At 49.6% G+C, this 15499-nt stretch overlaps 1 protein-coding gene across 5 annotated transcripts in view; it reads right to left on the bottom strand.

Moving 5' to 3' along the window:
• Positions 1 to 15499, bottom strand: part of Dennd1a (DENN domain containing 1A) — a 555957-nt gene that overhangs the window by 9975 nt on the left and 530483 nt on the right. For 3 of the 5 annotated variants that reach the window (XM_057754486.1, XM_057754484.1, XM_057754482.1), the window contains 2 exons: positions 13473 to 13529; positions 8092 to 8180 (listed from right to left, as the gene is read on the bottom strand). In XM_057754486.1, coding sequence (XP_057610469.1) covers positions 8092 to 8180; positions 13473 to 13529 — 146 coding nt within the window. The remainder of the gene's footprint in view (positions 1 to 8091; positions 8181 to 13472; positions 13530 to 15499) is intronic. The other 2 variants (XM_057754483.1, XM_057754485.1) reach the window with 1 other exon arrangement.

The raw sequence follows: 15499 nt of genomic DNA, 5'->3' as shown, positions 1-15499 counted from the left end.
CTTCCTGAAGGTCTGAGCAGAGAAATGAAATGGTCAGTCACCAAGGGATTTGCATGGTGCCTAGCAAATACTGAATCCTCAGGTGCTTTCAATACCCCTTCACAGACTGATGCCAGGCACCTGTATCCTGACTCAGGGCTGAAGAGGTGGCTGCTACCTTCCATGTGAGTGCTTCTCTGTAGGCTGTATGTCAGCACACGGCTGTCATCCAGCCAGCTCTACTTAGAGTCCCCACATCTTTCCAACCCCAAGATCCAGGGCCAGTCTCCAACCACAGGCTTGACAGTGGCTGAAACAAGCAGAAGGGGCTCTGAAAGCAAGGTGGGGTACCTCTGGGAGGTGACCTGGAGCTGCTCCCAAGAGTTCGAGTAAGGGCCGTTGTGCTGAGGGAGTTACTGAAGGCTGACACAGGAACTAGCTGCACAGTTATCTGCTGAAGAATAAGTCACTGCCATCCCCAACCACCATCAGAACAAGGGTTGTCTGCTGTCAGTGATGGTTCCTGCTGTTCCACTCCCTTGGAGACTGGCTCTACCAGGAGATAGTGGAGTTCGGGGATACCCTTAGCTCACAGGCTCTTGGCTGAGGCTCCCCTGGACAATGGTATGGACTCCTCACTACCGTCCTGAACAGAGCACCGGTGGCTTTGATGGCCCGAGGTGCCTCTGAAAAGCAGCAAGGATGGGGTGTTCAGGAGAGGGTGGACCTGGGGTAGGGGCCTCAGGATAGCATTAGGGCTGATGGCTTGGGCAGGCTGAGCTACTGTCTGGCCAGGAGTGGGGTTACCATCAGGAGCAGGAAGCTGGCCAGTCTCTCTTAGGCTTGCTGTGCCGTTTCTTTTCCAGTCTCCACTAAGTTATATTCTTCAGTCTGTGTGGCCATCCCTTCTGCCAACAGAATTCTCTAATGCCCATATCGTAGGCCCAGACTTGGGGTCCAGGCATGGCCTGAGAAGTCCTTGCTAAGTCACCAGGTGGACATACACAGGAAGAAGCCATTGCCACTCTCTGGGCTCCATGCTGGAGGGAAGATGGAGGGGAGAGTCTGGAAGACATTTACCCTCAGGACAGCCACTGCCTGCCTGAAGGCCACGGCAGGAGTGGCAGAAGAAGGGGCAGCACTCACGGCAGTCCTAGCTGTGGGACATCCTCAGGGAAAGTTGTTCCAGCGCTAGAGGCCTGGCTCCTTTGTGTTTGGGAGGGGTGTACACTGTACTGGCTGGGCTCAGGGAGGCAAGCCAAGATGTGTGAGGAGCTGGGAATGCAAGCTGCTGAGCCAGGGTAGCGCGGGATGTGTAGAAGGCTGGGGTCTCAGGTAAGCTGGCAGTGTCTTTAGAAGTGAATGAAAGGTGACTCCTAGGGCTCTGCAGAGGGAATAAAGTCCCTGTGGTGACAGTGCATGATGTCCTCCCTGTGTGTGGAGAGAGGGTACGTACGGATGTCTGAGTCCAGCTTTCCTTTTCACTCAGCCATAGCCACTGAAGCAAACAAGGGTTATTGCTGTCATTGGTCACTGTCAGTCCTAGGGCGTGTTCTGTTGTCAGCTGTGGTAGAGACACCCTCAGTTTGTACACTCTTGGATGAGGGTGGCTGTTGGTTCCTGCTTTTCCAGTCCTAGCTCTAGCTCCTCATCTGGTTTCTGGCTTCTCTTTGTCTCTACCACCCAGAATCCACTAGGGAGGGTGGGGAGTCAGGCCAGGGGCTTCTTGCTCTGCTAATTGGGTTTGTAACCTTCTGTGAAGGTGTTTGGACTTCTGGTTGCTCAGGCAGTGGATGCTGGCAGCCTGCCAAGGGGTAGTACCAAGACAGCTGCCCCTGCCCCCTGGGGCCCAGGCCAGCTGGCATCCTGGAGACTTGCTCTGTCAGGGTCAGAGAAGGTGACGTGCTACAGTCACACTCATGTGAGGCAGACAGCTCCATAGTCACATTCCATGCACACCCAGCACACAGCAGGTGTTTGTCAGGAGTTTGTGGTTGTTTATCGGCACCTGTTGTATCCTCCAGGGCTAGTGAACTGTGAACAACAGCATTCGCCTTTCCTGATTCCCATGATCCTCCATTTAGGAAATGCCTTTGAGCAGAAGGCTGGATAAGCACTGGTTTGGGAGTCAAAGTCAGAGTTGAAAAATATGCAACTTGCAGCACTTGGGAGGCAGAGGCAGGAGGATCTCTGTGAGTCTGAGGCAGGCGGATCTGTGAGTCTGAGGCAGGCGGATCTCTGTGAGTCTGAGGCCAGCCTCGTCTACAGAGCAAGTTCCAGGATGACAGTTTCCAAAGCTACACAGAGAAAAAAAGAAAAATATGCAACTCTTGCCCTGGAGAAGTTGAGAGCAGGTGTGTGTGTCCACATGCACACTTCCATAAACACGTGTCTGTGAGCACAACTGAGATGTCCAGAATTCAACAGTGAAGGCTCATGCTGGGGACTGGGGCACAATAAAGAAAGCGTGTGGTCCTGGGAGAACATCAGGGTGTTGGAGGACTAGACTGGCAGTTGCTGAAGAGGTAAGGGGAGGGAGGGGAGGCCATGTGCCCCCTAATTTAGTATGCACCTGTGACTCTTTTTTTTTTTGGTTTTTCGAGACAGGGTTTCTCTGTAGCTTTGGTGTCTGTCCTGGAACTAGCTCTTGTAGACCAGCCAGGAAATGAACGAACAATCTCTCCTTACAGGGAAGCCCATTCATGCATCAGGCCTCTGTGCAAACGAGTGACTCCATCCTTGGGGTAGCTCTGGGTTGTATAGGAGGGAAAAGACTCAACTGCTTTGATCCAGCAACAAGGAATGGGAGGCATGTCCACAGTGCTATAGCAGCTTGCCTTTTCCAGTGACGGGGAGCAACTGGACAAGAGGAGGTTCAGAGTGTTCTAAGATGTAGGCTTTGGACATGGTTCTCAGCAAATGCTTCTGGCAATGGTTTCTGGTCTATTTTCATCTTCTGGGGCCTTGGTGTAGGCGCCTGGAGCACACTTGAGACAAATGTAATTGCACACTGCTGTGTCAGCAGTGTGAGCTCTGGCTCCACTCAGTGCAGACTGTCCATCCAGCCAGTGCATTGGCAGCTTTCCCCATCCAGAAAATTTCCAACTGCACCCAGGAGCTGGGGTCCAGTTCTGGCAGAAGGATGAGGCAGTGTGGTTCCTGTTCACCGAGTCACACATGACAGATATCTTTCTACGGCACTGACGGCTATACTGGCTTGGTCATCACTAGGCAAAGCTGAAGCCAAGCTCTGCCACCAACTAGCGGAATAACCAAGGGAAGGGTCAGACTCTTGACAAAGTTTATGTCCCCACCTCCCAGTTTCTCATGAGGATGCAATGAAATGTCACATGTAAAGGATGTTGCATATGTTTCTCAGCGAATGGCAGTGTTGGTTCCATTGCTTTAGTGATACAAAATTAGAGAAAGGTCAGTGAGCAGGGGTATTACCCTAGCGTTTTCATACGAATGAAACCTTGGAAACAAAATCTAAAGGTTTATTATAGGGGCAGGTGTAAGACCGCCCCCCCCATACATTCTGTAGTCACAAATGATAGACGTTATCAAGACACAACTGACAAGTCTATATAGTTGGATATCACAGACTGAGGAACTCTAAAAATTTAAGGCAAAGCCTGGAGGGAACTCTACACAAATAGATTTTTTGATTTTTTTTGAGACAGGGTTTCTCTGTGTAGCCCTGGCTACCTCTGTAGACCAGGCTGGCCTTGAACTCACAGAGATCTGCCTGCCTTTGCCTCCCGAGTGCTGGGATTAAAGTCCTGCACCACCAATACTTATGTGTAACACAAATACTTATGTGTAGTTGAATCAAAGCAGTGGGATTCAGAGCGAACTTCTCTTTTCTGGCCTCTAAATTGTCTCTAAGGCTACTGCATTATTCTGACAAAATTTCTTACAAAGATAGATTTCATTTATCTGGTGGAAGAGGTGAGCGGGTTTATGGTCACCTGGTGGCTGAATCTGGCTCTTCTTTAGTACAAGGGAACTTAAGTAATAGGTTGCGGCCAGCAAAACCTGCATGTAGAGACAAGCCACGTAGTCAGTCCAGAGAGCTTGGAGGGCAGGACAGAGCCCTTCAGGCACACCATCGAGGCGGCCCTAATGCTGACCAGGGCACACATGGGGACACCCCATAGACTCTCTGCAGCTCAGTGACAGCTGCTGCCGGGTTCCACTGTGACCTCCTCATCGGGAACCCGAGGGGCACCTAGAGGTCACTGTGGTAATTGGACTCTTATGTCAGTCTCAGTGTGGGGTCCTATGGGGGGGGCATGATGCTGATCACAATGCCCCTAGAGTTGTTCATGGCCTTTGGTTGAGAAGCAGGTTGGATGGGAATTCCCCAGCACCTGGCACGCTGGGTGCAAATACCTTGGAGCTTGACAACTAGGCATGCTCTGGTTGGAAACCGGGGCCACTGCTAACTGCACTGCACTCACTGTAGAGGTTGAGAGGCTGCTGAGGCACAGTCAGGTTCTGAATAGGAAGGCTGGGTGGTGGAGAAGCTTCCATCATGACTGCTGATCCCACCAGTCATGGCCCTGGGATTCTGGCTTTACTATAAAGCCAGAACCTGAGCTCAGTTTCTCCACCAGGAATCTGGAGCAGCACTACCTACCCACCATGATCCTAAGGGTGTGGTATCCAGCCACTGTTGCTTCTTTCTCCTTCCCCAAGTGTAAATGCAAAAGCGTCAGGGAGGATGCTTCTGTGAGAGTAGATCTGAGGGGGCCCACTTCCCAACCCCAGGTTCCAGGGACCTGGGAAGAGGGCTGGCAAGCTGGGCAAGTTATATTGGGACACAAAGCTGTATCTTTGGGCAAAACCAGACTATAAAGAGCACGCACAGGTCCTGTGCTAAGGAGGGCAGCAGTGTGCAAATGTAACCAGCTCTGCTGCTCTCTAACTGTTGTGTCCCCCACACACAGGGGAAAGTGCTAGCACACAAGGACTCAGGGATAGATCTTGGGCTCCAGTCGAATGCCCTGCTGACTAGAATCTAAAGGAGGCCTCTTCTGCTTTGAATAATAGAAGGAGCTCATGCTTTCTAGAAAACACAATGGGAGAGGGGTTAATGATTCTTAGAATAACAGTACCGGAGGGACTAATGCTACTTGGAGGAAAAGAGCACCGTTTGTGTTGTTTTTCATTTCTGAGTAAGTCTATGTGGTGTCCATGTGCACACATGAGCAAAAGCCAGAAGCTGACCTGAGTTCTTCCCCATGGCTGTCCACCTTATCATTCTGAGATGGTCTCTCACTGAACCCATGGCTCACCATATGGCTAGATCAGCTGGCCGTGTGCTTTGTCCTCCCAGTGCTACAGGCATGAACATGCTCTAGCACATCCAGTTTCTATGTGGTTTCTGGGGATCCAAACCCAGGTCCTAATACTGACCAAGCCATCTCCCCAGCCCTTAACTTCATGTTAATCAGTGACTGAAAAACATGGACAGTTTCCCTCTGAGTATCCTGAGGTGCTTATCCAAATGCCAAGAAATGGCATTAAGGGGCCAGAAAACCTTAACACAGGAAGGAAATTTCATTTTGAGTTAAGGCTATAGATGAGTCACCATGGGAACTCTTCTGAAGGCCGCTCAGCATATGCCTAGCATGTTCTCAAAGATGGCTGTTGAATGAATGCACACATGAACGCACAGACAGAGCGATGGACAGAGAGGCGTGGCAGTACAAAGGAAGAGACAGACCAGCTGAGAGCTGCCAGCTACTGCTGGATCTTGGGTCTCAGAGAGCTCAGCTCCTAAGCGGCTCCCTCTTGCTGAACAGAGATGACTATTGAATGTGCCCTTGAAGTGAGGGCCGGGCAGGAAGTAAGAGAGAGTCACCCTTTCCCCACAGTCCAGAGTCTCCAGGATCTCAATGCACTTACATTCCAGCAGAGACCAAGAACCAAGAAAAGTCAGAGTGGATGACAGGGCCAGGTTATGAGTCCACGTGTGCCAGTGAAACCACCCTTGAAAAACCCATTAGACATTGGCTCCTGCCTGCTGGACCCCCTCCCAACTCTCCTAACACAAAGCTGACAGGCTGGTGGCGCTGTTTCCCTTCCCTTCTAGAACAATATTTTATGAGGAATCTGTTTTATTAAAATATTTTCCACTGGATGCTTCCTGTGTTTCAAGAAGTTGGTCTTGCCAGCTGGAGCCAGTGACAGCTGAGAGAAACACACCCAAGTGCTGTTGTGACGTGGCATTTGGAAGTGGAGGAGCATGGGGGGAGGGGAGGGAGATGGCAGCATAGAAGACATGCAGGAAAACACCCAGGTGGCACCAGAAATGTCACTGGTATGATGGGAGCACTGCCTCCTTCTTCCTCATTAAGAATATGTGAAAAGAAACCCTAGCAATGGCATCATAGAACATTCCCTGCCACCTCTTGGCCAGTCTGAGCTGCGGTGAGGTGTGCTCATGGACCTGTCTTTTAATTCCTGTCACCCACCATTGTCTGCCAGCCTTGTGAACCAGTCCCACACTCTTGTCCAGGTCATCTCAACCTGATGCTTTCTGGAAAGAAATCTAAGACAGGCACATTACTTGAGAATACTGAGGTTATACCAACAGGCTAAGGCAATTACCATGAAGAGCAACCTTCTAGGCATGCCTGGCTCTTCATATACACTAAAACATCACCCCCTGAGGAAGAGCCACCTTCTCGACACGCCCAGCTCTTCACACACTCTAACATACCACCTGTTACTAGTTTAGAACAGGAACAACATAAATAAATATGCTTTGCAAGTTCAATCTCTAATCAGGACACCAAGTGGGGAATGTGTTTCTGTAGGATGTGAACTGCTGCTGGTCTGGTGTGTGTGTGTGTGTGTGTGTGTGTGTGTGTGTGTGTGTGTGTGTGATGCAAGGACATCTGAGCATATGACTCAGTATCTACAGGTCCATGTAAAAGGCTGATCTGCTAGGAGAGGTGGTTAATTCCATCCTCCTCAAGAGAAATCTTTAGGGTAAGAGGAAACTCAGAGCCATGCAGCATTCTCACCACAAGGGGGCAGTCACAATCCATGGCAAGGGAGATGTACCCCAGTAGTCTGACCATGCCAATGTGCAGAACCCAAGCTAAACCTGCCCCAACTTCAGGGGTCCCCTCTCACATATACCCCCCATTCTCTTTCATTCTCATATTCTCTCTCTCTCTCTCCCTCTTCTTGTCCCTCTCCCGCTCTGACTCACTCTGGTGTTCCCTGGGTAAAGACCATTCAGGCTGGTTTTATAATAAAGCAGAGGATCATGGGAGAACTGAAGTACACCTGGGCTAGACCACAGCCTGATATTTTGGAATTGTTTTTCTATTTTGGTGCCAGTTCTTTGTAAAAAGGAGCACTCCTCCCTTCCACACAAAGGACAGTTTTATTTTTCCTCTGCTCTCAAATAACCCTAGGCCAAGATGAGTTCCTGAACATTCTAAAGATATCCCAGGAAGCTGATGAGTAGTCATGGGGACAGAGAGACAGCACTGCCCTCTCCAGCAGTTCTGCAGCTTTGCACCCTGCAGGTTCAGTCCCTGCATCTACACAGCAGCCGCAGGCTATGACAACTGAAGCTGGTGCTGGCTGGGTCCTAGGGCGCCATGAGGATTGCAGGTCCGAGGGAACACTGACGCAGACTCTCTGTAGCACAGCTGCCGATGGCTCAGGAGAGACCAAGGCTGAGGATGTCTTGTGTATAAACTTAGGCGACAGACTTTGAACAGCACCAGACCCACAGATGGTGGCCTTGCTAAGCAAGCAACCTCTCTGGCAAGGTAGCTTATACCAACCTGTGAACTCTATCTTTAATATGAGAGGCCAGGACCTTTGGGGTGTGACTGAGTGGCCTTTGGGCTTCACCAATCAAAGCACAGCCCTTGCTGTGGGGGCCTCTTGCTAACGTGACGACAGAGACTCAGCCTCTGACACCAGTGACCAAGCCCTCTCCCCTGCTTGGTCTCCTTGCGAAACACCTGCTCAGGGTTTAAGGAATCTTCAAGAGGAAGGCTGGGGCTGCATGCTTGGTCACTACAGAGCTCTGGCTCGTTGGGTGCTTGAGGACAGAAGGAAGGTGGCAACAGTACTCACTGTTCAGGGCTTGAGACAGACGTCCTCCGGCCTTCCACAGTGATATTGCTCTTGGGTCTCTTGACAACATGCGGACGAGGTGGCCGTACCTAAGGATGAGCATGGGGAAATCCCCCAAAAGGAGTGAGTTATAAGTCTACTGTGAACATCTGGGTAGGTAGCCCCAGGAGGCTTGGTTAGACGTTCTCCAGGTCTGGGCTTTCAGAGTCCTGCTTATCATGGAAACACCACCATTTAACATACAGCATATGAATGTGCTACCTGGAATTTAACCCAAAAGGTTCTCCTCATCCACAGACCCACTGACCTCTCAGAGTGCTGAATGAGGTGTGAACTACATGGAATGAAATGACAAAGCCCTTATCAGTGTGTGGAACAAAGAGATTCCACGCAAGCTTGTTTTGGGGTATACACACTCAATGTACTCTTTTATAGCCAAATTACAGGGTACTTACTTTCTTCTCTAAAGGGAGGGGGGAAGCCAAGTGGCAGCTCCAAAGAGTGCCCAGCTAAACCAGCCTGCTCCCCTGGGTACCCCATGTCTGTCTTCTAGCAGGGCTCAACTGGGTGCTGCACAAAGCACAGATTTGGGGTGGCAGTGGCGGTGCACGAGGGCAGCAGACAGTGTGGATAGATGGGTCATTCTGGACTGCCACCTCTGAAAACCAGGATGAAGTCTCAGAGGAGAGATGCCTCCTTCCCTGGCCCATTAGAGCCTGTGATGGATGCTAGGCCATGAATTACTGGGCGTCTCATTTGGTCCAATTAGCATTATGTGGCTTAATGTGTGGTACCATCACCTCTGACCACTTCCAGTGTCAAAGAGGTTTGAGAAGAGAGCTGAGAATGTCCCTCTGTGGCTCTTGTTGCTCATGCAGACAAGTCAACATTAGAGCAGGCACAGGAGACTTGCATTTCCTGCAACTGCAATGACACACCAGCTGAGCTCTGCTGGTGAGACGGAAAGCAGAGAGCACACTCCGTTACCAACTGCCCTTTCCCACCCCGCGGCAGCTGGTGGGTGACAGCACAGTGGTGAGGAACAAGTTTATAGAAGTTGGCTGCATACAAGACTAATCTTGATAGAGTCTCAAGGAGCCCTCAGGTCTGCACACGTCTGACTGAACCAAAGATTTTCCTGTGGAACGGCCAGTCTGAGCTCAGCCTCATTTGGCAAATAGAGATGTGGTAAAGGCCAAGAACATTCCACAAAACACGCCATCTTCTTCCACGGGGCTATTGTTAAGACTCAACCACAGGGTGTGGGGAACAGCTGGTGTGGACATAGCACAGAGCGGGGGCTCCAGGAATGCTCATTGCTTCTTTGTGATCTAGATGCCCCTATTATCAATAGCAAAAGGAAGGGAGGGAGATGCCTGCATAAAGACAGACGGCAGATAGTCTTAATCCTTTCAGGCATCCTGCGAGATGCCTGGTACACAGTGGAGCCTCAGCAGGATTTGTAGACCGGCAACATTACTATCTGGACTCTAACAGTGATAACTATTGCTGTGGTTATCACTGTTATTAGAATAGTGCCTGCCACCCAACAGACATTTGGTCAACATTTGCTGAATAAATGGAGGGCTGTACCTGCCTCCATTCTCATATGGAGCTGCTTTTCCCAGCAAAGCCCCTTGGATCCCTGAGACTATACCTACAGGGAAGGAGTGTGCAGCTGTGTGCAAGAGGTCTTCTACCTTTGGTAGGGACCTGGGGATTGTGCTCAGAAAGGTCAGACATTATGACCTGTTGGCTTGTCCTGCACAGGGCTGCTCCTTGCTACAATGAAGACAGGTTAAGAATGCGAACTTGCCACTGAAATGGGGGGATTAAGTTTGTGGCAACTTCAACTGAACTTGCAACGTGGTGAAACATGGGGAAAAAGAACAACAGAGCTAATTAGAGGAGCTGAGCTGTCAGAGTGCTGTTGAATGGCTCAGCGCCAACAAACAAAAGGAAAGGGTTGGCAATCAGCAGGATCGATGGAGGAGACTGCTTCATTAGGGATGATAAAACAGACAGAGGAGGGAGAAGAGCGAGGGCCGAGGGGAGGCTGGGAAAGACACAACGGACCAGAGACAGTCACCCCTGTGGTTACAGACCCACCCAGAGTCACACATACCTCACTTGTGTAGGATTATCATTACAGACAAACACTCAAATGGACCAGTCCTGGGGACTACAATGTGTAGTCTCACAAAGGCATGCACAAGAGGTGATGGCGCACACACGCGCGCGCATACACACACACACACACACACACACACACACACACACACACGGTGCAGTGGCAGGTCACAACTAGGCCTAGACACACACAGACAATTGGTTTAATCAAAGCTGAATCAAAAGACAATGCAGCAACAATCCCAGTGTATTTCAGCAGTACAATCCCTCTTTTGGGGTGCTTAGGAAGGGAGAAGGCTGGGTGGAGGGGAAAAACTGCTCTCATATACAACAGGGGCTGGCCCACCATTGCTAGGATCTCAACAATGCCAGAAGAGAGAATGCTAAACAGGGCTTTGCAGCTCTGTTCACAGGACTGGAGGGGAAAGTTGGGAAGCCAGCCAATTCCCCACCGGATTCAAAACCTGAGAAATCTAAGTCGGCAGGGTTAAGTGTGTATTGAATACAAAAGCACCAAGTACATTTGATTTTAATGGTGAGTAAGAAATAATAAATAGAGAGCTTATAAAGTGCTTCACATGTGGGCCCACAGCAGCCTGCCTCCCCCTGGACAGCTCCAGCCACTGTCCTTCACCTAGGAGACGCCAGCATGATTTTCTTTTGCTCTTTCCTCCCTCTTATTAAGAAGAAACCTTGGATCCTCTGGTCACAGCTGAGCTCCAGCCACAGGTGCTGGACTACAGGATCCCTGTTGTCAAAGCTGAGTGTCTGCCACTGCATGGCCTCACCACAATGGCCAGCCCCCGTGTGCTTAGCTGGATGTCTACAGCCAGGTGACCTGGCATATCCTGACATGGAACCATGTCAGGCTGTCATTTCTATGGCCCTTAGGAATTCTATGGCCCAGGTCTACCTAGTTCCTTCCCACTCGGTGTGTATTGGTATCCACTGGACATGGTGACATCAGTGTATCCCTGTGGCCTGGGGACTTTGGGGTACAACATATCTTCTAGCCTCCTAATCTGTTTCTCAGTGGCTCTGCTTGCATGGCCCAAGAACATGGCCATCTCTTGCCTTGGCTAGGAGCAGAGGCAGCTGCTACCCAGTCCTCTTCTGGGGCAATATTTGCTTCCTCAAGTTGTGGACATCCCACAATCTACCCAAGTCCCCAGACTGGTAAGACTAGGGTCCATTAGCGCCATCTTCAGGACTGAGTTTTTCTCCAAGAGCTACCATGCCTTGATCCTCTGGCTGTCCGGAAGACCAGGTTTCTAAGTTTGTTCTGAGCGCCCTACCAGTACCCTATGGCTGCTAAAAGCTGTCTGTCAAGAACTAGAGAGGGAGGTCTGGTCTCAAAGGCCAGCATGGTTTCTTACTATCTCTGTGGTCTTGGCTACACACTAGGGAAATGACATTTGCTTTCCATGGGCTGGAGCAAGGACAGATGAAACAATATGGAGTACCTAGCTCAGTCCAACGCACATTCAAAGGCGTTCCCAGCTCTTATCTCTGCCAAAACAATGCTGCCCCAGAGACCTCACGGATAGGGAACTGGGGACACTAGGAGGGCCGTTGAGTTCTACTGTCTGGTGATCCTTGGTAGTGATAGTTCAGCTACCACACATCTTCTCTAAAATGGGCAACCACAGTGTTTAGTACACAGAGCTACTGTGACGCTTGGTTGGGATGAAGTCACCAAAACAGGTTAGTGGCTATAAAATCCTAGGCAAAGAATAGCTCTTAAGGTTAAAAAAAAAAAAACCTGTTAGAAAGAGTAAAAGCAGCTACGGTGTGTCCGGTTCTGTGCTAGATGCCCTCCAAATATCACCCGATTTCATTTTTTCAAAAGATCACTATGAATGAGGGCCTGGTTTCAAAGAGCAGGGCAGGTCGGAGAGTTTCAGTACTTGCCCAAATTCACACATCCTTAGCATTCTGGCCCAGTTCTGATAATCCCAAATCCATATTGCTAAGGTTTGTACTGAAACATTTGCTGTACTATACAAGATTTAACCTGGATGTGCTTGCAGTCCCTAAGAGCATGTCACTTTGATGTTTGTCCCTTCCTTCTGATGACAGGGAGTAGAAAATTCCAGCCCCTTGACAGTTGTGCCAACTGGGGTTCGGGTGAATTACATTTTCATAGGGGCTGGAATGGTAGATTCCCAACTTACATCCCCCGTCTCTACCTCAAACCTTTAACATCTGCACTCAGTGGGGAAGAGGAAGAAACAGAATCACAGAACATCTGACATCTACCCAGATAGTAGCTACCCAATGGATGCTAGGCGTGTACACCATGGATTCAAACGGACACTTGGCTTAGCCTTGTTCCTTCATAAGACAGACCTGGAGGAGTACACCAGGAAAGGCTGGCACACTAGTTTTTAAGGTGCTCTGACTATAACTGACCCCTATGCTTGGGTATGGTTGCCTTGGATAACAGACCAGAAACCCCTCCCTTGGGAAGTAGCCCCCATCAAACCATCCTAGTAAGTTTCTCACACTGAGAAAGTTATGTCCTAGGAGTTTACGGTCTGTGTACATGGGAAAAGAAGCACATGGATGCTTAGCACTGATGCTGGATGTCAAACCAAGGCTCTGTTCATGTTAGTCAAGCACTCTGTCAGGGGCCATGTCTCCAGCCCTTGGCATTTTTCTCTACAACACATGGGCCTTTCTCCATGTCCTCCTCTGTTCACAGCGGTTGGCTGGTTAGGACTGTATGTTGTTCTCTTTTCCAACCCTTCTTTAGTACTTTTTGTGGGCAGGTACCTCTCCCTGTGAAGCCTAGCAGGGGACAGTACCTGTCGCCATCTATCTGGGTACTATGTTTTCAGCCCTAGGGAAGGTACAGCAAACATTTCCCAACCAAGACCTGAGGGAATAAGATCCCTGCTGTCAAACTGTGGCTTCCTCTGTGAGGAAGAGGCATTTGCAGTGAGCCATTAGAGCCCAGTGGCTAGAGATACAGCTCTCCCCGGGAGATTCGCTTAAATGATGCGAAGCTTCACACAGCAGCCTGGCTACCCATGGCTACGGCCTGCAAGTCACTGAGTTGATTCAGAAAAAGGAGAGAAAAGCCCAGAAAATGCAAATTCCAGCTCATGCCACACAGCAAGGGAAGCTGAAAAAACCCATTTCCCGGTTCCTTGTGCCAGGCAGGAGAGTCTATACTCTCTAGGTTTAGTGAGGCCAGGGGAGAGGGCTAGGCAGTGTTAGAAGGGGAGGGCACACCACTGGCTACTCACGGGCCTTGAGCGCTGGATCTTGGGAGGCGGTGGCCGAGTGGGATGGAGTCTTTGTAGCTGCATTAAAGTGGAAACTTAAAACATCAGTTCACATTGAGATGGCTCCATGCATCTCTACACATGGCCTGGGGCAAAGACTTGAGGTCCCCATGTTGGAGCCTGGAGTCACTGGGGTACCTTTCTGCTCCCTCACCCCAATGTCTTAGTCCTCTCTCTGCTGGCTTGTTAGTGCTGGCCTCCTATCTGGCCTGGAACAGATCATCACAATTGCCTTTCAGCAAGATCCCTTTCTCCGATCTTCTTTTTCTGCTCAGATCAAGGGGGACTTCGTAAACTTCAGCATGACACCACACCACATCACACTCACTTTAAAAACCATCAGTGGCTCCTCCTGTCCTAAGCTGGCATGCCTAGATTTTATTAGAAGCACCATGTAGATCTTTCCCAAAGTTTACTCGCCCAACCTGAGACAACCCCCAAGTGGCACTGGGCTCTTACGCCTCACTTCCTATCTGCCCTTCGAAGAGTGACCTCCCCAATTCTTGATTGTCCTGGCAAATGTGGTCTTGTTCTTCAAGGCCCTGTGCAGGTCAAATGCTGTCTCCCAGGGCCTCTGCTACAAGTGACTGCTTATGGTGAAGTATCTGGTCCATTATCCCCATGTTCTCATTTTTTCAAATGTTCCTTGAAGGGACCCACTGCTGTGCCTGCAGAATGTTGAATGGGATTTGGGGTGGGAGGAGCTTGCTCAGTAAATTTCTGGTGAACAAATACAACTTGAAGAACATGTTTGCCTTTTGCGGTTATGATGTGGATCAAGAGAGGGCCAATTCCTCAGCTTTCCTCATGAAACTTTATCTCTAAGGACAGACTTTGTCCTCTCGATAGCACAATGACATATCTTTTTTTTTTTTTTTCACAATGACATATCTTGAACACAAAAAGGAAAAGGGGCAGGCAGAGAGAGGGACAAAAAAATCTGTACAGGTTTAAGACTGCAGACTCCCAGCAAGGTCTGCAGGCTTCTAGTTGGTTCTCACTCATTCAATCATTCAGTTTACAAAGATACACCACCATTTGATAATGGCCGTGGCGGCAATGGCCAGCACAGGAGCCAATGCCCATATGTACTGGGCCCAAACTAAGATGTGTCAAAAGTGTGAATACACACCAGATTTTAGTAACTTAGGAAGAGAATGTAAAACATCTCATTATTAATTTTTATACTGATTTCATGTTGAAATGGTAATATTTTTAGAACTTTGGGTGAAATATGTTATTAAAATCAATTCCACTTGTTCCTTTTTACTCTTCACATGCCTTGCTCAGAATTCCCCATATGATTCAAATGTGTGGCTCACATTACATTTTTGTTTCCTCAGCCAGTGCTGACTTGGGCCTCACTTGGCATGGTCTCTGAACCTGACCCCTAGAAAGCACAGCCTATGTCATTAGGCATCCCTGAGGATCCTGGTGGAGGCAGCACTCAGAGAGCAGGCACGAGTGGAAATGAATTGTGACTTCCCAGATCATTAGCTGAGCATGAGGGCTAAGCTGCCTGGTAGCTGGGTAGTTGGCTGTTAGATGAAAGTTGGGGGTGTTGCCTAGAGGATGGGCATGGCTGCCATGTTTCTTTCTCTTCATGGCTTACAGGAAGTATGTAGGACAGAGGTACTAAGTCACCCTAAGGAAGAAGAGGATGGAGAGAGTGCACAGGCTCCTTCAGGCCAGGTGTCCTGTCCCAACCCTGCCACCTGCCTTGCTTCTTTCACGCCTGGAGTTCTACTGCTGCATAACCATCTTGTCTGTCCCACTGTCCTCAACTGCATGTCACCTTTGGCCTGCATTATTTCCATCCCTGTTAATGGCAGAGTGCTCGACAGGTGGCCTCTGGACTAGAACCCCAGCTACCTACTTACTCTCCAGGTTACTCTCTGCTGTGACATAACCATTTGAGATTTCCCTGTCCCCATGTAAGCACCATGGGCAACAGCATCTCTACCCTAGATGGTTTAGTGAGATCTTGT

This window comes from Chionomys nivalis, chromosome 22 (genome assembly GCF_950005125.1).
Source record: "Chionomys nivalis chromosome 22, mChiNiv1.1, whole genome shotgun sequence".
In the NCBI taxonomy this organism is placed as follows: domain Eukaryota; kingdom Metazoa; phylum Chordata; class Mammalia; order Rodentia; family Cricetidae; genus Chionomys; species Chionomys nivalis.
Note: the sequence above shows the minus strand (reverse complement) of the source record. Positions and strands in the feature narration are given on the sequence as shown.